General features: G+C 45.6%; 1 protein-coding gene across 4 annotated transcripts in view; it reads left to right on the top strand.

The window, feature by feature from the left end:
* Window positions 6,788-26,659, top strand: part of SHC3 (SHC adaptor protein 3) — a 163,652-nt gene continuing 143,780 nt past the window's right edge. Inside the window, exons 1-3 of one of the 4 annotated variants that reach the window (XM_021074435.1) lie at window positions 6,788-7,220; window positions 7,526-7,893; window positions 8,342-9,150. In XM_021074435.1, the coding sequence (XP_020930094.1) occupies window positions 8,695-9,150 (456 nt within the window). In that variant the 5' untranslated portion in view covers window positions 6,788-7,220; window positions 7,526-7,893; window positions 8,342-8,694. Of the gene's footprint in view, window positions 7,221-7,367; window positions 7,894-8,341; window positions 9,151-26,659 lie in introns of those variants that run through there. The other 3 variants (XM_021074437.1, XM_021074434.1, XM_021074438.1) reach the window with 3 other exon arrangements.

Below are 26,659 nucleotides of genomic sequence, written 5' to 3'. Positions count from 1 at the left end.
CTCCTTAAGATTGCATAATATTTCTTTGTATGGATATATCATCTTTTGTTTATCTATTTACCCATCAATGCCCACACGGTTACTTCTACCCTTCAGCTCTAGAAAATGATGCTTCCTGGAGCAGAGACATTCAAATATCAGCTCAAATCCATGCTTTTAATTTGGGGGGGAGTATAGACCCAGAAGGGGAATTGCTGGATCATATATAGTAATTCTGTTTAATTTTTAGAGGAACCACTCTACTTATTTCCAAAACTGCTGCATCATTTTACATTTTACATTCCCACCAGCAACGTGTGAGGGTTCCAATTTCTCCAATCCTTATTTCAAGAACACTGTTCTTCTCTTTTCTTTTCGATAGTAGCCATCCTAGTGGGTGTGAAGTGGTAGACGGACATATTTTAAGACAAGGTGAAAAAAAAAAGGAGTTCCCATCGTGGCTCAGCAGAAACGAATCCCACAAGGAGCCATGAGGTTGTGATTTGATCCCTGGCCTCGCTCAGTGGGTTAAGGACCCGGCAATGCCGTGAGCTGTGGTGTAGGTTGCAGGTGCAGCTTGGATCTGGCATTGCTGTGGCTGTGGTGTAGGCTGGTGGCTAGCACTCCAATTCGACCCCTAGCCTGGGAACCTCCAAATGCCTCGGGTGTGGCCCTAAAAAAATAAAAATAAAAATATACACAGAGAGGAGTTCCCGTCGTGGCGCAGTGGTTAACGAATCCGACTAGGAACCATGAGGTTGCGGGTTCGGTCCCTGCCCTTGCTCAGTGGGTTAACGATCCGGCGTTGCCGTGAGCTCTGGTGTAGGTTGCAGACGCGGCTCGGATCCCGCGTTGCTGTGGCTCTGGTGTAGGCCGGTGGCTACAGCTCCGATTAGACCCCTAGCCTGGGAACTTCCATATGCCACGGGAGTGGCCCAAGAAATGGCAAAAAGACAAAAACAAACAAACAAACAAATAGACAAAATATATATAGAGAGAAGGTGGTGGTAGTTGGGGCAGAGAATGAATCACCAATGGGGCTTTGCTCCTTCTGCTGGGAACTCTGCTCACAGGGCAGGTGCTGAGAATGTGGGTCACCTCCCATCCCACCCTGAGTTTCTTGGGGAAGACCAACCGCCTTCTCTTGGTACGCGTCCTTTGGCTTTCACACCTCACTGTCTTGAACCACAGAGAACAGGGCAGCAAGTCACAGTATGTGACTGGGTTAATCCACACTGTGAATATTTTTTTTAAAAAAGGTGTTTCTATAAAAAAGTAACTTTCAGGATAAAAGAAAGTGAAAAGCTGGAGTTCCCATTGTGGCACGGTGGTTAACGGATCTGAGAAGGAACCATGAGGTTGCGGATTTGATCCCTTGCCTCAATCAGCGGGTTAAGGATCTGGCGTTGCTGTGAGCTGTGGTGTAGGCTGGCAGCTGTAGCTCTGATTTGACTCCTAGCCTATGAACTTCCATATGCTTTGGGCACGGCCCTAAAAAGCAAAAAAAAAAAAAAAAAAAAAAAAAAAAAGAGGAACTAACAACAGTGTCCACTCTGTTCCTGAGAGTCTTGCCAGGACCCCTGTCAGAGGCAAGACTTATCATTTAAAATCATAAACATTTAAAGGAAATAATCTCTTGGAAATTTTCAATACAGCTATTTGTGGTCCAGGGGGAATTGTCCCTGGAAATTTCTAGAAGAGCTTTGCCACAACCTCCAGGCCTTCCTGGGAACCTTGAGCTGCAAATCACTATTTTGTTTGGAGAATGGAAACTGTGATCCCTTGTGGGGAGTTGTTGCCAAGGACCCAGGACTGGGCTGGGCTGAAAGGGTAAAGCTCTGACCAAAAGCCCTATCATGGGATCTGTGGGTGTATTACTTGCTTTGGCCTTTTTAAAAAAGGCTGGAAGAAGGAAGAAAGGCCATGAATTCTACTAGGGATATATATCTTGCCACCTCTCCTCAGGTGCAGGCTTAGTGGTCGCTCCCTCTGTGACAGATCTAAGGCAGACACAGCTTTTCCGCAGGATTCTTCAAATACCACCTTTGCTGGCCTCCAGACTGACCTCCCTTCTGAGTCCTCCCTCATCTTCACTCGGCACCTGTACTTGGAGGTCTCAGGAACTCACACCCAGCCCTTGATCTTCTCCCCCGCCGTCTGTTCTGACTCTGCAGTGTATGCCGAAACAGTCATCTCTCAGGCCGCCTGAACTTTTACGTGGCCCTGCCAGCTTCCCCTCCTGCCCCCTGGAATCCATGCTCTACTCGTCATTCAAAGGGCTGCTCCAAAATGCAAAAGGAGACCCACAGTCCCCTGCTTCAAACACTCCAATAGCTTCTGACTTCCTTAGGATAAATGCTAAAATGAGTGCCCTGGGCTGTGAGGTCTCCCTGGGGCCGGCCCCTGCCGCCCTGGTCTTCTTGCCTCCTAACCTTGGCTTTTGCTCACGGCCCGGTCTCTGGAGTCCAGTAGAGCATCACACACTTCTGCCCTTGGCTGTGACCCAGAATGCCTTTCTTCCATGATGACCCAACAGCGCTCCTGCACTTCGGTAGCAGCTTGGGCATCCTTTCACAGGAAAGGCCTTCGGACACTCGGGAAGAACCCCAACACCATGTGTGGTGCCATTTCAGACCACTCCTCACCCTTTCACTGTTCTTCAGAACTTCTGTCCTGATCTGTAATCAGATACCAATTTCTGATTTTTTTTTTTTTTTTTTTGGTGATATTTTTGTCAGGTTTTGGTATCAGGGTGATGGAGGCCTCGTGGAGTGAGTTTGGAACTGTTCCTTACTCTGCAATTTTTGGGAAGAGTTTCAGAAGGTGTTCACTCTTGTCTAAATGTTTGATAGAATTTGCCTGTGAAGCCATTTGGCCCTGGACTTTTTGTTGGGACTTTTTTTGTTTGTTTGTTTTTTTTGCTATTTCTTTGGGCCGCTCCCGTGGCATATGGAGGTTCCCAGGCTAGGGGTCCAATCGGAGCTGTAGCTGCCAGCCTACGCCAGAGCCACAACAACTCGGGATCCAGGCCGCGTCTGCGACCTACACCACAGCTCACGGCAACGCCGGATCGTTAACCCACTGAGCAAGGGCAGGGACCGAACCCGCCACCTCATGGTTCCTAGTCGGATTCGTTAACCACTGCACCACGACGGGAACTCCTGTTGGGACTTTTTAATCACAGACTCAATTTCAGTACTTTTAATTGGTATGTTCATATTTTGTGTCTTTCTGGGTCAGTCTTGGGAGATTCTACCTTTCTAAGAATTTGTCCATTTCTTCTAGGTTGTCCATTTTATTGGTGTAGAGTTGTTGGTAATAGACTCCTATGATCCTTTGTATTATTGGGGTGTCAGTTGCCACTCTCTATTCATTTCTTCCTTCCTTCCTTCCTTCCTCCTTCCTTTCTTTTTTTTTGCTTTTTAGGGCCCTACCTGTGGCATATGGAAGCTCCCAGGTTAGCGGTCAAACCGGAGCTGCAGCCACTGGCCTACACCACAGTCACAGCAACTCAGGATCCGAGCCATGCCTGCAACCTACACCACAGCTCATGGCAACGCTGGATCCCACTGAGTGAAGCTAGGGATCGAACTTGCATCCTCATGGATACTAGTTGGGTTTGTTACTGCTGAACCACAACAGGAATACCTCCTTTTTCATTTCTAATTTTTTGATTTGAGCCCTTTCCCTTTTTTTCCTGATTTTTTTTTTTCAGAAAAAGTCTGGCTGAAAGTTTGTCAATTTTCTTTATTTTTTTCAAAGAAGAATGAGCTTTTAGTTTCATTGATCTTTTCTATTATTTTCTTCGTCTCTATATCATTTATATCTGCTCTGATACTTCCAAATTCTTATTTTCTCCTTTGCATTAATCACAATATTGCATGCTAAATACACTCTTCTACACCTTGCATTTTTTGAAGAATTTGTATTTTTATTTAAATGTAACTTTTATTTTATTTTTTTATTTTTTTGCCATTTCTTGGGCCGCTCCCACGGCATATGGAGGTTCCCAGGCTAGGAGTCGAATTGGAGCTGTAGCCGCCAAGCCTACGCAGGGGCCACAGCAATGCCGGATCCGAGCCGCGTCTGCAACCTACACCACAGCTCACGGCAACGCCGGATCGTTAACCCACTGAGCAAGGGCAGGGACCGAACCCGAAACCTCATGGTTCCTAGTCGGATTCGTTAGCCACTGCGCCAAGACGAGAACTCCCTAAATGTAACCTTTAAATTTCTGTTTAGGAATTCCCGTCATGGCACAGCAGAAATGAAACCAACTAGGAACCATGAGGTTATGGGTTCGATCCCTGGCCTCGCTCAGTGGTTGAGGATCTGGTGTTGCCGTGAGCTGTGGTGTAGGTTGCAGACGCAGCTCGGATCCAGCTTTGCTGGGGCTGTGGTGTAGGCTGGCAGCTGTAGCTCCTGCCAGTTAACATTACTGTTACAGGACTTGTGAACATTTAACATCAAATAATAGTTACTCTAAACTTTCATTTGGAAAATCTGGATTTGAAAAGCTATTTCCTCTTGACCACCCCTCTAAGTAAGTGTCTGATTCGGCGAGGGAAATACAGGGCAAAACTAACCTATAATCACCACTAAACAGTATTAAATAGCAGCCTGTAGGCTCAGGGTAGGGAAATGTTCACATATAGTATTGCAGATTATTATATGTTATTCACATATTGTTATTCATTTATGGTATTCTAGATTACTATAACATTCTGGATTATTATAAATCAGCTCTCCATTATTCTCTTGAAACAAAGGTCTTAGGCCAAACTAAGGCAGCCACATTCCCTCCAAATCCGTGCTAATTCTTTAAACCTAGTAGCCATCGATGGTTTGATAAAACCTGCAAGGAATGCCAAATGGAATCAGTAACGCCTGCAATTTGGAAAGTTCACACAAAAGTAATTCAACTTTTAAAACAAATTAAAAAAAAATGACTCGTTAGATTTGGTTCTAGTAGATTAATATGGGGCACCCGATGTCATTAATTGCTGATAGGATTATTTCTTTCCCATCTAGAGAGGGTGCTTGGCATAAGCGTGGAATGATACTCACTAGATGGGACCCAGTACCACCATCATGGACTAACATTTAATGTGGAGAAGTTCCCTCAGAGAAGCTCTTCAACTTCAAAATGGCATGTCAGGAGGGCACCACTCCTCAGAGAAAACTCAAAGAAGTATAATATGACCCATTTTAAACCTTGACAATATTCTTTCCCTCTTGCCACAATTGCAGATCCTTTATTTTGCTCTCTCTCTTTGTCCATCTCACCCCATCCCACCCCAAGCCACTTTACTGTTGGTAAGGTGTCGTGTAGTTGATTTCACATAACATCTTGTATGAAGAACCAGGGATCAGAGGGAAGGCCTAACCTGTAGTATCGCCAGAAGAATCAGAATGGAGATGGTTTTACCCCACATCATGTCTTTGTTTCCATTTTTTATAAAGAAATATTTCCTATTTTTAATTTTTTGGTCTTTATGGGGCCACACCTGTGGCATATGCAAGTTCCCAGGCTAGGGGTCAAATTAGAGCTGTAGCTGCCGGTCTACACCACAGCCACAGCAATGTCAAATCTGAGCCTAGTCTGTGACCTACACCACAGCTCATGGCAATGCCAGAGCCTTAACCCACTGATCAAGGTCAGGGATCGAACCTGCATCCTCATGGATACTGGTCGGGTTCTTTACCTCAATACATTTTTAAATTAATAGATTTTAAAAGAACAACTGAAATATTCTGGAAGGGGCACAGGCAGCCTGGCCTTCTTGAGTCTCAGGGCTGACGTAATAAAGATTTCCTTTTTTCCTCTTTTTGTCTCTGTCACCAGGCTATGAATATTTCATCCATCATTCATCTCTATGTTGTCACAGGCTGATAAACCTGGTACTTAGGCTTTTTGGAAGAAAGTCTAAAATAAGCAGTAGCAGCCCCCAGTGAAAAGTCCACAGGGCTGTCCTGGAAGGGAGGGACGTGGGCTTCTTGGCTGGGCTTGCAGCTTCTATTTTGCTGTCTAGAAGCTTTGGGGATGGTCTTTGTGTTTTTCTCCTATGTTCCAAAATGCTAATACCATCTTTCTGATAAGTGAGGTTTTACTGTACTACTGTATTCTTAAAATATTAATTCACTCTCTGAGATTATATATCCTCTTACAGGCAGGAAATTTATGTCGCTCTTTCTATTTTAAAATGGCCAATTTCCCTCCACTTGCCTCATCATAACAAAAGAATTAGGAATCTCCTGTTGGCTAAAGGGTTAACCACTGTAGCTGTTTTTTTTTTTTTTCCTCCCTGGAGACAGAGAACATGCAGGCCTGTTCTATATTCCTTTCACAAAAAAGAATCAAGGGCAAGGAGCCTAGCCTAGGTTTTGAATGTGCATTCACTGTACATTCATAATAAATGCTGAACAGAATGGAACATTCATGGTTATTCCTTGATGTAAATGAATGGCTGAATGAAAGTTTTAGGGCAGAGCTCACCTCCAAGAGGGCAATTCTGTTTATACTTCTACCTGACCAGTGGTTCTGGAATTTCCTTGAAAAACTAGTTTTTCCTCTCTTCATGACAGCGGTCCCCATGCGCCCAGCATCTTTGTAATCAGGCTGGCTTTTTTTTTTTTTTTTTTTTTTTTTTTCCCACACTGCCGTTGGATGAAAGATCCCGCCTTTGATTGAAATGGAATCTTCCACTATTGAGCAAGCTTTTGTTGAATGAGTCATCGGGGCGGCTGCTCATTGGCTGAAGCCGCTGGAACCAGGGGATTGCCTGGCGCCGGCTGCAAGGCCCTGCTTCATTCACAGAAACGCTGGCTCGCTCGCTAGCCCTTTCATTCACACAAACAGCATTTCATTCATATTTTGCTGTTTTTGTCTGCTTCTAATGAAGATCACGATTGGGGAATGATAGGGCATTTTTGCTTTAGATGTGGGGGGACTTCGATAACCATCACAATCATCTCTGGGGTGTGCGTGTGCTGTTGCTATGCAAGCCAGGGGAAGGAAAAAAATGAGTGCCAGGCGGTTGCTCGGCTAGGCCTGCGGCCCTGGGAGGGGAGCCGCTGCTCCTCTGCGCTTCTGCTTTCCAGCAGCTGGCTTCACCTGGCCCTCCCTGAGTGGTACCCGTTACACCCTGTTCCATAAAGCTCTTCCAGGCTTGGTACCTCAAGTGTCACATGTCTAGTCGTGGGTGTGAGAAGACTCAGGGTGACCTGATAACGTGCTAGAGGTAAATTCATTTTTTTGCACGGAAGTAATCGGGAAACTTGGCCAGGCAGCGTTTTACTGAGTGGGGCAGCTTCTGTCAAGGCATGATGAAGACTGGCAGAGCCTGGGGTGACAGGAGTCTGGGGGTTTTGGTCTGTGCAGACCTTCTGGGAGGGGGTGGGAGCAAGGCTCTGTGCTGCTAAGGGTCAGGAAGGCCTGTGCGTTTCACTTGCAATCCGTATCTGACTCCTGAAAATAAGGCATTTTTTTCTGTGGATTTGATGTGGAATGAGAGCAGCTGCATCTTTTTTTTCTTTCTTACTGCAGGGTTGCAAGCAGCAACTAAAGGGATATTGAAATGTATTTGTAGCGTTTCTTGGGCATTTTTCCAGAGCTTGAGCACATTCAGTTGGAATAAAGCTTCAAGCGCAGCCCCCTTTTTGGAATAGATTTCTGGAGTTTCATGCCATTTATCAAAGAAGCACTCTTCTTTTTCGGAAGTAGGTTTTCAACTTAGCCCTGGCTGAGAGACTGCTGCAAATTAGCAGGGAAGAGACCCTAACTGGCTCTGTGCAGAAGTTCATATGCAGATTTTTTTTTTTTTTTTTTTTTTTTTGAGGAACTGCATTGCCACAAAGACACTTGTCATGGCCGCTCTGTCGATTTGAAAAGAAAAAAGAAAAACCTGGAAATTGGTATTTTATATTTACCTGGGAGTGCATATTCTTTAAAAAAATTTTTTTGGGGGCTATTTAACAATTCCCTGCTTTCAAAATCAGAATTCATGAGGATCCACTGAAGATCTTATTCTTAAAAAGCCTTCGTCACATTTTAAGGCAGCGCCGTCAGCTGCTTTCCCAGGCTCACAGATGGGCTGAACAGGGAAGAAAAAACCATAGCCTAGAATAATAGGTTTCAGAAAGTTCATCTGATCATCTGAAGGAACTGGATTTACCTCTGGCACAAATGCTGGGGTGGGGGTGGGGGGTGGCGAGGGATGGGGAGGTGAAAAACCAAAGGTTGGAAGAAAATATCTGGGAAGGTAGAAAAAGGAAATTTGAGAATTGATTGGCTCTAGTGTGCTGTCAGTGGGTGTATGTGGTTTTTTCTTCTTTTTTTCCTTTTTTTTTTTTTTTGCTACAGGAAGTGATTTGCAGTGCTCACCGAGCCTTTGTTGAGAAGGGTCTCCTCTCGGAGTGAGTCATGCTTTTGCTGTGAGCAGCCCCAAGCAGCTGGGCGCTCATCAGAGGAAACTATGACTTTTGCAAAGCAAACGTGCCGCCCTCAGCAGCCAAGTCCGGGGCCGGGGCTGCGCGTCCGCGGCGGTGCGGGGTGTTAGCGGTGGGAGGCCGGCGCCGCTGCTCGCGCCCCCCAACCAGCTGTCCCGGCCGCTCCGTCCCGCCCCGGGGACCGCGGCTCGCCTGCTATGCGCGGCAGCCCGCGCCGGGGCCGGCACCTGCAGCGCCCGGGCGGATGCGGCGAGCCCACGGAGGGGCATGCTTCCACGCACCAAGTACAACCGCTTCAGGAATGACTCGGTGACATCGGTGGATGACCTTCTGCACAACCTGTCGGTGAGCGGCGGGGGCAAGGTCTCGGCGGCGCGCGCAGCCCCGGCGGCGGCCCCCTACCTGGTGTCCGGAGACGCGCTGCGCAGGGCGCCCGACGATGGGCCAGGCAGCTTGGGCCACCTGCTCCACAAGGTGTCCCACCTGAAACTCTCCAGTTCGGGCCTCCGCGGCCTGTCGGCGGCCAGGGAGCGGGCGGGCGCGCGGCTCTCGGGCAGCTGCAGCGCTCCCAGCCTGGCCGCCCCGGACGGCAGCGCGCCCCCCGGCCCCCGCGCCCCGGCCATGCGCGCCGCCAGAAAGGGCCGACCCGGCGACGAGCCGCCGCCCCGCGCCCCGCACGCCAACGACCAGGTGCTGGGGGCTGGAGTCACCTACGTCGTCAAGGTGGGTGCGGGCGCGGGCGACAGGGTAGGGAAGCCTGGGCACAGGGGCTTCCGGCACGGTGGGTCGTCTTGGAGGTCAGGAGGTGCGCACTTGTTTGTAGTCAGCTCGCCTGGCAGCGGGGACCAGGCACAGCTAACGCGCCCGTTGCGCATCCATTGGGAGAAGGTTTGAGATCAGTGACCTCAGTCTGTCCTGGTTTCCCTTGGCCCCGCTCCTTTGGCATGTCTTTGCCACCCCACTTGGTCTTGTGTCCAGCCAGTACCCCTCTCGGCATGGGCCGCCATGCCTGGAAACTGTGCTTCAGGCCTACTAGGGTACAGGGGGAAGAACTGGGCAGCCCCAGCTGTGAGAAAGGCAGTTGGTGTCACTACTTCTGCTGTGTTTGCCCCAGGCGGCAGGGTAGGTGGTTTCATTTCTCCCACAGCAAGAATTTCTAGCGCCTTGCTGTGCAGGCCAAATGCCATCCTTGCTCTATACCAGACAGGTTGTACTTTCCAGTAAGGTTTTCCTTGGTGCCTGCCTTTCATTCCATACCTCAGTTTTGGTTTACAGCAGCAGAAGGAGAATTGAGGACTGTTCTTCCCTGGGGACTGTAGTCTTCCATTTAAATAGGCTAGAGAGAACTGAGCCACAGGCTGGAAAGGAGATTTTTTTCCTCCAACACAAAGAATTACACAATCCATCTGATGTGGTCCACAAAATTCTTCCCTTATGCAAGTACTCTATGATATTTAAAGAACAAATACTCCGCCTAGTTCAGTTGGCCTGTCACATGCTTATTATGTTCCTGGCCGCAGGGCAGCAGAGGGCCACCAGCTGGGCAGACATCCTCCAGACAGGCAGAAGGGGTCAAAACTACATTATTTCAGTCCCATCACCCTGAGGCAGGGCTTTTTGTTTAAAAAAAAAAAGAGAGAGAGAGAGAGAAACACAAACTCTGTCTCCAGTCTCGTCAATCACTTTGAGAAAACTGCAGGCCACCTAGTCCATACGTACTGGCTGCAGACCCAGATTAAAAAGGCTACAGACCACATCCTCAACAAAATGTTGTATCTTGGTAGTTTGGAACCAAATACTAAAGGAAACAGTTAACTTTGTGGATTATCTTTAACCACCTAAAAAGTACAAAGGCATGGGATCATCAGTATTAGAAATGGGGCTGCCTTTTTAATTTAATCTTCATTCTTAGCTTCTGAGAATGGATTAATGTATTTTACAGAAGGGATGTAGATCAGCACAAAGTATGCACCGCTGGTTGAGGTTATTATAAAAGAAAAAGAATGTTCTTCTTGTATTCCTCCTTGAAATTATATAACCGGGAGCCAAAAGCAAAAAAGAAAAGAAGAAAAACAAAACCAAACCCCAAACTCTGACACCTCTGAGGTTAAGGAGTGATGCTAGAATATATTACCTGTGGCATAGTAGTATAATTGCTGTCTAAACGGGAAAAAAAAAAGGCTACATTCGAAATAGGTGGATGTTGGCAAAGCTTTTTATACCTGTCGTCTTGAACGTAGAGGGCAGTTCGCAGAGACTTTTCAAACTTATGCCTTTAAAAATCCTTCCCTTTGCTTAGGGCTTTTCTTCTTGCTTTTTGAAGGATGAAGGCAGTTCTGTCAGTTGTGGCTGAAGAATGATGAGCTACTAAAACTAGTCTGCTTGCCTGGCCGTTTGGTTGTAACACCCGAAGCAGTAGCAGCAGCAGCATTCAAACAGGCAGAAGGCTAGGTCTGCCCAGAGCCTAGCCTAGGGTTTAGGGTCACTTTGTTGGGCCTCAGGAATGCAGTGTCCTGAGGGCACAAAGCATGGCCGGTGAGTGCTCCCTGCAGTTCCCCCGTCCAGTCCATCTGCAGTGGTGAGTGGTGGAGTTGTAGGAACATAAGCAGAGGCTTCCCTGGAAAATTTGAAATCACACAGTAAAGGAGATTAGACACCAAAGGACAATTTCTTCTGCACAGGTGTGATTCATATTATCACATGGCCCTCTGACTTGCCCATGTTGCACTGAGAACTTCGAATGTACTTTCTTAAAAAAAAATCACAGAACTGGAAAAAAAAAAAATCTTAGAGTTCCCGTTGTGGCTCAGTGGGCTACGAACCCAACCATTATCCATGAAGATGCAGGTTTGATCCCTGGCCTTGCTCAGTGGGTTAAGGATCTGGCATTTCCGTGAGCTGTGGTGTAGGTCCCAGACGTGGCTCGGATCCCAGAGGTCGGCAGCTGCAGCTCCCCATTCCGCCTCTAGCCTGGGAACCTCCGTAGGCTGCAAGTGTGGCCATAAAAAGAAAAAAAAAAAAAAAAACAAAAAAAAAAACAAAACCAAAAAACCGAAACAAAAAACAAAAAACCCTACCTCATTTGGTATTATTTGCTGATTTGTGAATAGTTCTGTTGGTATCCTGACTTCCTGACTTTAAAAGGTCTGTGGCAGATAGAAAAGGGGCGATCTTTCTTTCTTTTTAACTTTTTTTTTGTCTTTTTGTCTTTTTAGGGCCACACCCTTGGCACATGGAGGTTCCCAGGCTAGGGGTCAAATCAGAGCTGTAGCTGCTGGCGCATAGCCACAGCAACGCGGGATCCAAGCTGCGTCTGCCACCTACATCACAGCTCACCACAACACTGGATCCCTAACCCACCAAGCAAGGCCGGGGATGGAACCCACAACCTCATTGTTCCCAGTCGAGTTCGTTTCTGCTGCACCATGACGGAAACTCCCTGAATGATAAGCTTTTGATGAAGCTTCCCTACCTCCCCACTCTGTTTTATCTCTGAATATATGCCGTAGTTTTGAGGAATATGTGATAAATATCATTTAAGCAAAGTTGTGCTTATAGGAAACTAGGTCAGCAAACATGTCAAACATGTAGGAGACTGGCTTTCCAGCCATCAGGCTGGTTCTGAAGGGGGATTGAAGCCCACAACCCTTTGCTTGGCTCTGGTGTCTCTGAGCAGGGAAATGGCCCGGACGTGGGGGGTTTGTGAGGTGTGTGGATACACTTGGCCACCTTAAGAGGTCAGCCTGCCTCTGGACATTTCTGTGGGGCTGCACTAAGTAGAGAGGTGGGTTGTGCTGGGTGGGGCTTCTGTGACAAGGGGGACTGGCCCAAGCGAGTGTTGTGGCTGAGGCAGCTCCTTGCCTACCTTACCTGGTGCGCCTGGAAGAAAGGGGTCTGGGAGATGCACCGTGGTCTCAGGCTGTGCCTCCTGGGTCAGGTGCCGGTACTGTGGCTGCGGTCAGGGCCAGACCCTGTGGTGCTGCCGGCCAGAGAATTTTGTGGGATTCCGAAGGAAGCACCACCAGGATTCAACATTTTATTTTCAGTGAAAATAGCCAAGAAAAAAAGCTTAATGGAATTTACTTTTCTTTTTCCTTCTTTTTTTTCTTTTTAGGGCCATACCTGAAACATATAGAATTTCCCAGGCGAGGGGTCTAATTGGAGCTACAGCTGCCAGCCACAGCTACAGCCACAGCCACAGCAATTATCAGATCCGAGTCGCGCCTGAGACCTACACCACAGCTCATGGCAACGGCAACGCCAGATCCTCAACCCGCTGAGCGAGGCCAGAGATCAAACCCACATCTTTGTGGATATCATTTGGGTTTGTTTCCTCTGAGCCACCGTGGGAACTCTCTGGAATTTCTTACTTCAGAAATAAGGTGATTTCAGATGAAATGGCAAGAAATGATAGTTGTGCCTAGTTCCTGGGTAAAGGACAAGAAAAAATTTTTTTGAATTTTAACATAAAAAATCTACAATGTGTAGTGGATAAAGAATGTCTTTATGGTGGAAGGTGCTCAGCTAAAAATGACCTACTGAGTGGGTGGATGTTGGCTCTGTGTGAGTGTGTGAGTGTGTGTGTGTAACTGCACAATAGGATGGATACTGACCATGGGGTGTGTGCGTGTGTGTGTGCAATCGTACAATAATCTTTCAAATTGCTTTTGACTCTGCAAATTCATAAGTTAATATGAGGCAAGAAAACAACAAATGATTCTTGTCCCCATGTGGTTTCGCCTCTTCGCTCCCTGTCACCAGGGTGATGACAGTGGCCTCCTGATGCATGTCAGTCTCTGCCTCCAGCACTAGGATTGTATTAAAAGAAAGTGAATGGCACTCATTAAACTTGGAGGGTGGGGGGCCAGGAAGCTCCCTGAAAACCACGGGAGTCCAGCCAGGTGCCAGGTCAAAGGCTGACTTTCCAAGGTTTAGGTAGCTCTGTGCTCTTCACCTTGATGGGGAGTCAGGGAGACCCTGACGTTCCTGGGGGGGGAGAGGACCAGTCGCTGCTCTTCTTGGGGGGCTGGCATCGTCTTGCATCTTCCTGACTCTCTTTAGTATCCGGCTGGGATCAGTCTCTGCTCTGGCAGATGACGGCAGCTCAGGGCATCCGTGGTCTTTGGTCCTCGGAGTCTGTGCTCAGACCTGGCTTGCCTCTCCACGGGAGAGGTCTGGTGAGTTCCACCACCTTGTAGGGGAGGGCTGGGCCTCTGGCCATGACCCTGTCTCCTCAGGAACTGCAGGGAAACACCGATGCCAGAGGAGCAGGTGCAGAGAAGGGTGAGCCCAGGGGCTGGAACTTCAGCTTATTGCAGGCATTCCTGATGCCCAGTGGTGTTGGAATATCCAAAACCCCTCAAAGCCAAGGCTTTCTGAGAAAAAAAAAAAATGTTCAAAGAGCTGGTGATGAGACTGCCCCTTTTAGGCTTGAAGCCATCCCGGTGTGTTGTCTGAAATGTGTCGTTTCCTCAAGGGAAAAAGATCCTTTCCTCACTCTTGTCTATCGAATGGTCAGAAAAAGCAGGACAGCTTTCATTCCAGATTTTAAGAATTTAAACTTGTATGAACCCTGCAAACTCGGTGGAACTGGACCTTGACCCAACCTCACACCAGCACTGTTCTTTGCTGGGATCCTTCTGACCAACTTTATTTTAACAAAGTCCATTAGATATAATTGTCTGACTGTCTAGAGGGACTGCTAGATCAGGTTCAGTCCTATTGCTTTTTGTTTTGCAAATATTCAGCATTTCCAATCCCCCTTGCCCGTAGAGATAGGCTATGCTTCAAAACAAATCATGAAAAATTGCAACATCTAGCTCTGCGGATGGAAAACTAGCCCTTGATCTGGTTTTCAGCAGAAACACTGTGTAATAAGGGCCCCTTAGCTCTCCCCCAAAGAGGGAGTAACATTGCTTTTACTTCTTGGGATAACAGTGAAAACGCGACTGTTTGGAGTGTAAGAGCCAGCTCCCTTCACGACATGTCAGTCCTCCTGGAGGTGGGCACAGTTCTTTTGGTGCCAGGGGTAGAGAGAGATGAGGGAAAACTGCCAGGAGACCACCTTGGTGGTGGGGATGAAGCAATCCAGGAGGGCTTCTCCGAGGAGACGTTACTGAAGTGGAGCTCTAGATATCCAGGAAGATGGGTGGGACTGGTGTGCAGATGTGTTAGTGCATGAGTGTGTGTGTGTGCGTCCCATCCGAGGAGGAGGAGATAGAAATGGAGAGGGTTCTGTGCTGGTGTGAGGTTGGGTCAAGGCCAAGTTCCACCGAGTTTGCAGGGTTCATACAAGTTTAAATTCTTAAAATCTGGAATGAAAGCTGTCCTGCTTTTTCTGACCATTCGATAGCCAAAGTGTATTGAGTCAGGGGGAGGATCCCGAGGGGATGGCCAGCACCAGTTAAGTGCATTGGAAAACACTGTAGAGTTTCTGAAAGACTCTTCTGTCTTCTGTGTGGAGAACAGATTGGAAAGGCAGGGATGAAAGTAGAAGCCGTTGGGAGACAATTAGGAGGGATGATGTTGGCTTGGACCAGTGACAGGGGCCAAAGGCCAGTGGTGTACATTGAGCCCAGATCTGTCTTGCTTACTGTCCATGGAACATGCCCAGCTACTGTTTCATAGCCTGTTTTTTGTTTTGTTTTGGCTGTGCCTGCAGCATGTGGAAGTTCTCAGTCCTGAACTGGGACCGAACTCTGGACAATTCTGTCCAGTGACAACACTGGATCCTTAACCCACTGAGCCACAAGGGAACTCCTCATAGCCTCTTAAATGAAACAGGTCTCAACCTGGGTTCACGACCTTTCCCCACTTGCATTCTGTTTCTCAGTTAATGGTGTCACTCATCCAATTCCCAAACTTGAGACCTCAGACCCATTCTTGCATGCCTGCTTTTCCTAAACCCATTACACTACTTTGGTTACTAAACTATCTAAACTATCATTCCTACTCAGTAGAGTTTCAAATATTTTTTCTTTCCCTTTCCTTTTGTCCTAATTCATGCCTTTACCACTTCTTGCTGTGATTATTTCAATAAACTAACTGGTCTTCAGATGACTGCTTTGGGAAAAACGCTTCTTTTTAAATTGGGTAAAAAATATGATATAGACTTAGATGTTTAAAAGTTTCCCCTCATCTGCTTTCCTTTCTAATTTTCTTCCTCTTAGAGATAATCACTGTCACTTGTTTGCTGCTTATATTTCTAGACACACACATACACACTTTTCTTCTTCCTTTCTCTTGTCTTTTCGTTTTCCTTTCTGTTCCACAAAGCAAAGCATTCTATGTACATTGTTCTGTGGCTTGCTCTTTTTATTTCGTATGCCTTGGAAATCTTTCAGTATTAGTGCCTATAATTCTGCTTCATTCCTTTTGGCATTTGCTTAATATTCGTATGTGTGGAGATGGTAATATTTATTTAAACAATTCCCTACTGTTAGGCATGTAGATAGTTTCCAGTATATCCCAGGGAGTAAAATAACGAGCATTCTTTTACATGCCTCTTTCCACTTGGACAAATATTTTTGCCTCTGTGTACAAGTTTTACCTTATATTTATCTTTTTTTTCCCTATTGCATTGGTGGGACCTAGAGTATAAGGAATGAGTCTCTTGATGAAGGTGACTTTTTTTTTTTTTTTTTTTTTTTTTGTCTTTTTGCTATTTCTTTGGGCTGCTCCCGCGGCATATGGAGGTTCCCAGGCTAGGGGTCGAATCGGAGCTGTAGCCACCGGCCTACGCCAGAGCCACAGCAACGCGGGATCCGAGCCGCGTCTGCAACCTACACCACAGCTCACGGCAACGCCGGATCCTAAACCCACTGAGCAAGGGCAGGGACCGAACCCGCAACCTCATGGTTCCTAGTCGGATTCGTTAACCACTGCGCCAAGACGGGAACTCCGTAGGGGACTTTTTCACTCCTGGCTACAAAGTGAGTCCTCTGTACCTACCTGTAAAGGAAGACATTTACTATCATATACACTTTTACCAACATTTCCTACAACCCTGGCTTTCCAAATTTTTTAAAACATGTTTTATCATGAGTTTTATTTTTTCCATTATGGCTGGTTTACAGTGTCCTGTCAACTTTCTACTATACAGCATGGTGTCCCAGTTACACATACATGTATACATTCTTTTTTCTCCCATTATCATGCTCCATCACAAGTGACCAGACATAGTTCCCAGTGCTATACAGCAGGATCCCATGGCCTATGCATCCCAAAGGCAATAGTTTGCATCTATTAACCCCAAATTCCCAGTCCATCCCACTCCCTCCCCCTCCCCCTTGGCAACCACAAGTCTGTTCTCCATGACCATAATTTTCTCAAATTCGTAATCAGCATTCTAGTGAGATAAATGTATAAGTTTCACCTTTTTTTTTTCTGTTAATGTGGTGAATCATTTATCTTTGTAAAATACATGTCTCATCTTTCTAATTAAAAGCTCTCTGTTGCTTGCCTTTGCTTCTAGAATTCAATCCAAACTCCTTATTATGACACACAAACTCTTCTGGTTTGGCTTCAGTTTAACTCTTGAGCTTTATCTCTTGCTCCTCAATGCCCAATATTTCAGCCACATGAAACAACTTGTTTTCCCCAACAGCTGCCCCTCTGGTCTTAGCTCAGATTCTCCCACTCTGGACCCCCTTTCTCTACTCCATCTTGGCCTGGAATAACTCTGTTAGCTTTCTTTCTTTCCATCTTTTTTTTTTTTTTTGGCTTTTTAGAGCTGCATATGGAAGTTCTCAGGCTAAGGGCTGCACTGGAGCTGCAGCTGCCAGCCTTCAGCACAGCCACAGCAATACCAGATCCTTAACCCACTGAGTGAAGCCAGGGATTGAACCCACATAGTATCATGGATACTAGTCTGAATCTCAATGGGAGCTCCCTCTGTTAGCTTTCGAAACTCAGCAGCTCTTCCCTCCTGCCTCTCTGCTGAGGGCAGAGTTCATGTTCGCTCCTCAGGAGCTGTACAGCCTTGTGTGTTTGTCTTTGTGCTCATCATTTCAATCCATGCTGAGTAGGAGCCTACCAGATGCCTGTCGCTGGGGCCCCTGAGACTCCATGATGAATTAAATGGTTCCTGCTTTCACGGAAGTCATTCTCCAAGGTGAGGTGGGGTGTGTGTGTTATGTGTGTGATAGAAAGTCATGAACTCTAGAAAAGGTGGCTCTTCCCAAAACTTCCCCAGGGAAAGAACCTGTGATAAACACTTAACAGATGGAGGAGTCAGGGTGGCTGTGGGGCACTGAGGAATGTGACAGAGCAAAAGAGATTGGTCAGGAGGGTGACCTCTGGGCCTGTTTGTATATTGTTGGTGATTAAGGCTGTAACTTCAAAGAGGCACATTTGAAATCTCTTCTATTTAAAAATTTCGTTCTAATTGTCCTTTCCATGAACTGGTATGTATATGACACAGCCCACGCAAAGTCTTTACAGGCTGTTTCATAGATGAGAAACATTATTAGCAGACCCATGAAGTCTGTTTTTATGGCTGTTTTTCTTTAAAGCTAATTGCAGAAGAATTTCAGTAAGAATCAGCTTTAACGAGAGCTGTGGATAATCATTATTAACTTAAAACATTGCATAGCCAGATTTCACCAGGATGTTTCTAAACAGAGAGTGAAACTGCTAAACCCTTCCATGTGCTCCTACCTCTAATTAAAGTGCATGGATTTCTGAAAAGAATGAGGCAAAATGAATGTATCAACAAGTATTTTTCGAGGGCTCAATTACTTGCCCTGTCCTGTGGAAGATATTGTAGATTATGAAAGAGGTACAGGGCGGGTTTCCAAAAAGAACTGGTGATCCAGTTGAGCAGGAAAAGCTGCTCCCTTTTTAAATGAAAGCAAAACACTCCTGTTCAATAAGGTGCCAATGGCATGGTGAGAGACTGGCGGTGGCTGGGGTTATCAGGAAAGGCTTTTCCAGAGAGGGTGGGTTTTTTCCCAGGGTCCTGAAAGATTGTTCAGATCAGGGTGGGTGGAGGGGTGGAGGGCTTCCAAGCAGGAGAATCAGAGTGAGAAACGCTTTGGAGGTGGGAGTGGGCACGGCGTGTGACTAGGGCATGGGAAAGACATCCCGCTGCAGACTGGCCACGGTCAGAGGGAAGCCGAGACGTCGGCTGCCATTTGTCAGTAACAGCCTCTTGGAGTCAGGATGCTGCCAGTTTAATGGAGAGATCCGTCCACACTGGTCCTTGCTGCATTGCCCTCCATGACCTCCCTCCACGTGGCTGATGTTGGCAGGTCTGATCTCCTTCTCTGCCAGGTGACAGTCCCTGAGGTCCTGGAAGTATGTTTCCCCCACTTTCTCCTCTCCAGGCTAAAGATTTCTCACTTAAGTCAACAGTCTTGATCTCACCATATCCTAGATTGTCTTATGTAGTTGTATCTTAGTTTGTCAACTAAATTTAAGAGATTTTGCTCATGTAAAGTGTTTGGTGGAATTGAATTTCCGGCTTGGGTTGGTGTATATTCTATTGTTAGAGTCATTTGGGGCTTAGGTTTATATGCCTCCATGACGTACAATGACAGAGATATATTCATCTTTGTCTAAGCTACAGCTGCTCTTTTTTTTCCAAGAAAGAATGATAGGGCTTTCTTTATGACTTCTTTGGTATAATCCACAAGCAGTATTATTGATGGTTTTCAGAGTCACACTTCCTTTTATCAAAAAGCTCAATGTAGACTCAACCCCCGCCTCCAGCCTCCACTCTCCTACCCACCCCTGCTCACTAGAGCCCGCTCAACTATTGTGAGCTTCTAACCATCAGCCTCTGTCATCGAAACTCAGAACCGCAATTAAGAAGGCCAGTGGCATCATCACTGGGAATCATGTCACTTGTAAAAGAAAGTGAATGTCTCACAATAGAATGATGGAGTAAGTTCTGGTGCCTTCACACCATGCAGTAACATGCAGATATTTAAAACAATGTGTTAGAGTTTGATTATGGTTGACTGGGAAAGATTTTCACAAGGCAGTATGGGCATGATGCAACAATGTGTGTGTAATATGAACTGATGCTTATAACAGAAACAAGTACAGAAATGCTTATATATATCTGCAGTTATAGTTGGAGACTTCCACAGTGCACTCTGAGTAATCGATAGGCTTCTGTGCTGGAAATCAGCAAGAACATACAAAACCGAACACCGTAATCAACCTACAGAATCTAGTAGACGTACGTAGAGTGCTCCAAGAAACTGTGGCAGAATAAACATTTTTATCAAGTGCCCATGGAACAACTACCCAGCTCAAGCCATAAAACAAACAAATCTAACCAAGTTTAAAATAATTGGAATCAGAGTATGCTCTCTGACCAAAAGGCTTCAAATTAGAAATCAGTAAGGAAGGACAACCGGAAAATAGTCAAACACTTGAAAATTAAGCAACATGCCTAAAAATAATCTATGGGACAGAGGACAAATTTCAAAGGAAACTTAAAAGTACATAGAATTGAATGAAAATGAAACTATGTCATATCGAAATATCTGGGACGCAGCTAGAATGGTGCCAATAGGGAAATTGCTTATTTTGGAAGAGAAAAGAGTTCTCCAAGCAATAATCTAGTATCTAGCTCAAGACATTTTTTTTTTTTTTTTTTTTTGGTCTTTTTGCTATTTATTGGGCCGCTCCCGAGGCATATGGAGGTTCCCAGGCTAGGGGTCGAATCGGAGCTGTAGCTGCCGGCCTACGCCAGAGCCACAGCAACACGGGATCCAAGCCGCGCCTGCAACCTACACCACAGCTCACGGCAACGCCGGATCGTTAACCCACTGAGCAAGGGCAGGGAGTGAACCCACAACCTCATGGTTCCTAGTCGGATTCGTTAACCACTGCGCCACGACGGGAACTCCAAGACATTTGTTTTTTAAATAATGAGTTTTATTTTTTCCATTATAGCTGGTTTACCAGTGTTCTGTCAATCTTCTGCTGCACAGCAAGGTGACCCAGTCACACATACATGTATACATTCTTTTTTTTTTCACATTATCATGCTCCATCACAAGTGACTAGATATAGTTGCCAGTGCTATACAACAGGACCTCATTGCTTATCCATTCCAAAGGCAATAGTTTGCATCTGTTAACCCCAAATTCCCAGTCCATCCCACAAGACTTTTTTTTTTTTTTTTTTTTTTGCTTTTCGTGGCTGCATCTGTGGCATGTGGAGGTTCCCAGGCTAAGGGTCGAATCGGAGCCACAGCTGCCAGCCACAGCCACAGCCACAGCAATGCCAGATCCAAGCCATGTCTGCAACCTACACCACAGCTCATGGCAACGCTGTATCCTTAACTCACTGAGCAAGGCCAGGGATTGAACCTGCAACCTCATGGTTCCCAATCGGATTAGTTTCTGCTGCATCACAATGGGAACTCCCCACAAGACATTTTAAAAAAGGACAAAATAAAGCCAAAGTAAACAGCAAGAAGGAAATAACAGATAAAAGCAGAAATCAATGCAATGAAAGACAAAATCAATAGAAATAAATAAATGAAACAAAATTCTGATTCTTTGAAAAAAATCAAGTATATAAACCCAGCAAAACAAAGATAAAAAGAAAGAAGATACAAATCATCAATACTAGAAACGAATAAGGGGCTAGCTCCATAAAAAATAATGAAATAAAGAGTTCCCGTCGTGGCACAGTGGAAACGAATGAGACTAGGAACCATGAGGTTGTGGGTTCCATCCCTGGCCTTGCTCAGGGGATTAAGGATCCGGCATTGCAGTGAACTGTGGTGTAGGCCAGCGGCTATAGCCCTGATTAGATGCGTAGCCTGGGAACCTCCGTATGCTGAGGGTTCGGCCCTAAAAAAGACAAAAAGACAAAAAGACAAAAAAAAAAAAAAAAGAAATAATGCATTTGCAGCAACATGGATGGACCTAGAGATGATTGTACTAAGTGAAGTAAGTCAGATAGAGAAGGACAGATACCATGTGATATCACTTATATGCGGAATCTAAAATACGGCACAGGAGTTCCCGTTGTGGCGCAGTGGCTGACAAATCTGACTAGGAACCATGAGGTTGCGGGTTCGATCCCTGGCCTTGCTCAGTGGGTTAAGGATCCGGCGTTGTCGTGAGCTGTGGTGTAGGTTGCAGATGCGGCTTGGATCCCGTGTTGCTGTGGCTCTGGCGTAGGCCGGTGGTTACAGCTCCAATTCGACCCCTAGCCTGGGAATCCCTGTGTGCCTCGGAAGTGGCCCTAGAAAAGGCAAAAAGACAAAAATAAAATAAAATAAAATATGGCACAAATTATCTTATCTACAAAACAGAAATAGACTCACAAACATAGAGGAGAAACTTGTGGTTGCCAAGGGTTAGCGAGGAGGGGTGGACTGGGAGTTTGGGATTAGCAGATGCAAACAATTATATATAGGATGGATAACCGACAAAGTCCTACTGCGTAGCGCAGGCACTATATTCATTATCTGTCATAAACTGTAGTGGAAAAACTAGGAAAAATAATATTTATGTATAACTGAGAAATTAACACAACATTGTAAATCAACTATACTTCAATAAAATAAATTTAGTAAAGGGGGGTTGCTATCTGAACAGATCCTGTGGTCATGACAAGGCTTCCGACATAACTTAGTCCTGTTCTCAGTCGTTTAAGTCCAGATGATGGGCTGATGGCTGTTCCCTAAGAGCCAGGAGGGTGAGGCAGGCTCCAGGCAAAAGGTATGTCGCAAGGAGTGAAAGGCAAAGCCAGGAATCCAGAGGGAGTCTGGTCCAAAAAGCCGAGTCCCAGTATTGAGACTGGGGCCCAAGGACCAGTGGGCCCACAGAAGAAGGCCAGCTGGGCTAAGAATGTGGTGTTGCTATTAGGCTTGCAAGGGATTCAGCTACACAGAACAAAGCTAAGCAGACCATCAGGGGCTGTCTTGTCCAATAATGTTTTAATTTTCTTTTGGGGCTCAGGGTAGGGGTAAAGAAAATCAGTGCTCAAGGTGAGAGAAGGTATTTTTAAGAGCAAACAGCATGAGTTCCCATGTGGCCCAGTTGTAATGGACCCGACTAGTATCCATGAGGATGTGGGTTCAATCCCTGGCTTTGCTCAGTGGGTTAAGGATCTGGTGTTGCTGTGACTGTGGTGTAGGGCGGCAGCTGCAGCTCTGATTCGAACCTTAGCCTGGGAACTTCCATATTCTGCAGGTGTGGTTGTCAAAAGAAAAAAAAAGGGAGTTCCCATTGTGGCTCAGTAGTTAAGAATTTGACTAGTATCTATGAGGATGTGGGTTCAATCCCTGGCCTTGCTCAGTGGGTTAGAGGATCTGGTATAGCCATGAGCTGTGGTGCAGGTTGAAGGCACGGCTCGGATCCTGCATTGCTGTGGCTGTGGCTATGGCTGTGGCTGGCAGCTGCAGCACCGATTTGACCCTTAGTCTGGGAACTTCCATATGTTGCAGGTTCAGCCCTAAAAAGCAAAAAAAAAAAAAAAAAAAGGACCAAGCAGCTAGTTCAGGGGTGAATGGAGACACACTCCCTAGGATAAAGAGGGCTGGACAGCTTTGCTCACTTCACACATGAGCTATAACGTGGCTTTAGCTGTAATACCCATATGTATTTTGGGAATATTGCTTCCCTCTTTTCCTTTGACTTTGAATAGCAGATGTGGCCTATTGCATTGCTGTGATTTTTAGATTAAATGAAGCACAGTGGTTTACTTTTAACCAAACCCCAGTCATACTTCCTCTCTCTGACTCAGCTTCCTCGTCGTAAATGAGATGGATGACACACGCCACCAGCTACATTTACAAAGACATCCTGGCTTTTTTTTTTTTTTTTTTTGATGAAAGCCTATATGGCATTTGGATTAATATAATTTTCTCCGTGAGATGAAAGATTAAAAGAGAATTGTCACACTGGCTAAGGAAACGTAGACATAGGGTTTCCTATGGAACCAAATGGCTAATTTCTTCCCTGTAGGGGAGCTGAAAAGAAATCCGACGAAGCAAAGAGGGCAACTGAAAGGGCGCGTCACCTCTTTCAACATCCAACCCATTTATCCCCACAAGACTACCCTGTGGTGTCCCCCTCTTCATGTGCCCTTTGTGCCCCTGGCCCAGAAACACGTTTCTCTGGCTTTACTCTTAACAGCAGGTACCCGAGGTTCTCAGGACATGTGACAACTTTACTTAACTCTTAAGCTGTCCTTCCCCAGGGTGGCGTCCACCGGGTGGAGGTGCTTCTGAGCCTTCAATCCCTTGGTCTGAAGTGGGGGAGGCTACAGCTCTGTCTTTACAGAGTTTCTAGGAGGAGTGCAGTGACTGCACATTGGTAGGGCACTTGGCACAGTGCCTGGCAGGTGACAGAGGCTTCCTGAAAATTTACTCTCTGAGCCATCTGGGTCGCTATTGTTGAATCCAGAGCTCACTTCTCCAAAGTTCCATGAGTCAGGGATGACCTCTGTCTTCAGTCAAAGTGATTGATTATTCATTTGCTTTATTCAAGAAAGAGTACTGTCATATCACAAGATCGTGACTCCAGCTCTGTGTCAGCACAGCTCCTAATTCACGTGAATCCCGGAGACAGATATGACGGTACCATGCCGTTCTTGATGCCACTGAGGTGGAGACTGGATGGGGTGAAAGCTGGAGGTGACTATGTGCTCTTCCTGGTCCTATTTGGGTTCTCAGCTTTAAGGCTTCTGCAAATCGTCTTTGGGGCTGCTGTATGAGCAGCAGCCTTTTGTCATGGAGGGTGAATGACAGGGTAATTAGCAGCAACTGGTTTTGAAGCCCTTTGAGAGGAAGATGTTGGAAACAGGTCCCACTGGGGGTGAGTGGTGTCTATGTGACTGCAGCTCGTGGTGTCAGTGCTGAAGTTGATGGGTGTTGAAACAGAGTGTGCCAGCTGCCCTACAAGCCAATGAACAGGAGCTGAGCTGTTATAGGGCTTCAAACATTTATCACAATAACAAGTTATTTTGGTGGGTTGGTTAGAAATGATTTTATTTTATTATAAAATTTAGCCCTTATTTATTTATATATTTTTTTGTCTCTTTAGGGCTGCACCTATGGCATACGGGAAGTTCCCTGAGTGAGGCCAGGGATTGAATCTGCGTCCTCATGGGTACTTGTCAGATTCGTTTCCACTGAGCTATGATGGGAACTTCTAGAAGTGATTTTAATTTTTTGATGCTTGTTTGCATTTTCCAAATTTTTGTGCAGTGAATGTACATTATTCATCGGAAAAAGTTGAGCATTAAAAATAAAATGATTTTGAGGGTTTTATTCATTTTATTGTGTTCATAGTAGACCATGCAACCTTGAGTGTTCAGCTCAGCGAGCACCACACACACACACATATATTACACCCACACAAGCTCTTGACCAAGATCTAAAGCACACTCCCAGGCCTCACAACGCTTCCTTGTGTCCCAGCCAGTAAATAGAGTACCTTGTTAAGTGTATCCACTATTCTGACTTCTGCCACCATTGGTCATAAGGTCATTTATGTCCATGACCTTTTAAATGAAAAACATGCTATGATATTAGTCAAATTAGGGCTTAAGTATAGTCCATTCTTCTTCTGTGAATAGTAACTTTTCAATAAACTCAAGGCTATTTTTAGGCTACATTTTATAAATATATAACTTTAAGGATACAAAATCCTGTGTAAAGTAGATTAGGCAAACTAATCCGTGAAAGCTAGAGTTTTCCTTCTCTTGAATATGTATAAACTCTTGTAAGAAATAACCTTTGAAATAACCTTAACTTTAGCATCACTGAATCAAAACATTTTGGAACCTGAAATTATTTAAATTATTTAATAACAATACCAGATGGGAGTTCCCATCATGGCTCAGTGGTCAACGAATCTGACTAGGAACCATGCATGAGGTTGTGGGTTTGATTCTTTTTGTCTTTTGTCTTTTTGTCTGTTGTTGTTGTTGTTGCTGTTGTTGCTATTTCTTGGGCCGCTCCCGAGGCATATGGAGGTTCCCAGGCTAGGGGTCGAATCGGAGCTGTAGTCACCGGCCTACGCCAGAGCCACAGCAACGCGGGATCCGAGCCGCGTCTGCAACCTACACCACAGCTCACGGCAACGCCGGATCGTTAACCCACTGAGCAAGGGCAGGGACCGAACCCGCAACCTCATGGTTCCTAGTCGGATTCGTTAACCACTGCGCCACGACGGGAACTCCTGGGTTTGATTCTTGGCCTTGCTCAGTGGGTTAAGGATCCGGCGTTGTCATGAGCTGTGGTGTAGGTCGCAGACGTGGCTTGGATCTGGCGTAGCTGTGGCTCTGGTGTAGGCTGGTGGCTACAGCTCCGATTAGACCCCTAGCCTGGGAACCTCCACATGCCGCAGGTGCGGTCCTAGAAAAGACAGAAAGTCCAAAAATAAAACAAACAAACAAACAAACAAAACAGACAGAATTGGGCATGGTTTCCTTTTGTTAGAAGGTGCTGTTTTTTTTTTTTTCCTTTAATTGAAGCACAGTTGATTTACAACGTAATGTTAGTGTCCAGTGTACAGCAAGGTGATTCAGTTTATATATATACACACATATACAGATATATATGTATATACATTTTCATATTCTTTTTCACTACAGTTTATTACAGGATATTAAATATAGTTTCCTGTGCTATGCAGTAGGACTTAGTTGTTTATGCATCCTAAGTATAATAGTTTGCATCTGCTAATCCCAAACTTCCCAGTCCATCCCTCCTCCCATACCCTTGGTAACCACAAGTCTGTTCTCTATGTCTATGAATCTGTTTCTGTTTCATAGATAAGTTAATTTATGTCGTATTTTAGATTCCACATGTAAGTGACATCATATGGTATTTGTCCTTCTCTTTCTGATTTATTTCACTTGGTATGGTCATCTCTAGGTCCATCCATGTTGCTGCAAATGGCATTATTTCATTTTTTATGGCTGAGTAATATTCCATTGTATATATGTACCACATCTTCTTTATCCATTCATCCGTCAGTGGACATTTAGGTTGCTTCCATGTCTTGGCTATTGTAAATAGTGCTGCTGTGAACATTGGGGTGCATGTATCTTTTCAAATTATAGTTTTGTCTGGGCATATGCCCAGGAGTGTGTTTGTTTGGTCATATAGCAACTCTAATTTTTTAAGGAACCTCATACTGTTTTCCACAGTGGCTGCACCAACAGTGTAGGAGGGTTCCCTTTCCTCCACACCCTCTTTAGCATTTGCTATTTGTAGAGAAGTTGCTTTTGAACACAAGTGTTTACAGTT

The sequence above is a fragment of the Sus scrofa genome, chromosome 14 (genome assembly GCF_000003025.6).
Source record: "Sus scrofa isolate TJ Tabasco breed Duroc chromosome 14, Sscrofa11.1, whole genome shotgun sequence".
Taxonomy (NCBI): domain Eukaryota; kingdom Metazoa; phylum Chordata; class Mammalia; order Artiodactyla; family Suidae; genus Sus; species Sus scrofa.
Note: the sequence above shows the minus strand (reverse complement) of the source record. Positions and strands in the feature narration are given on the sequence as shown.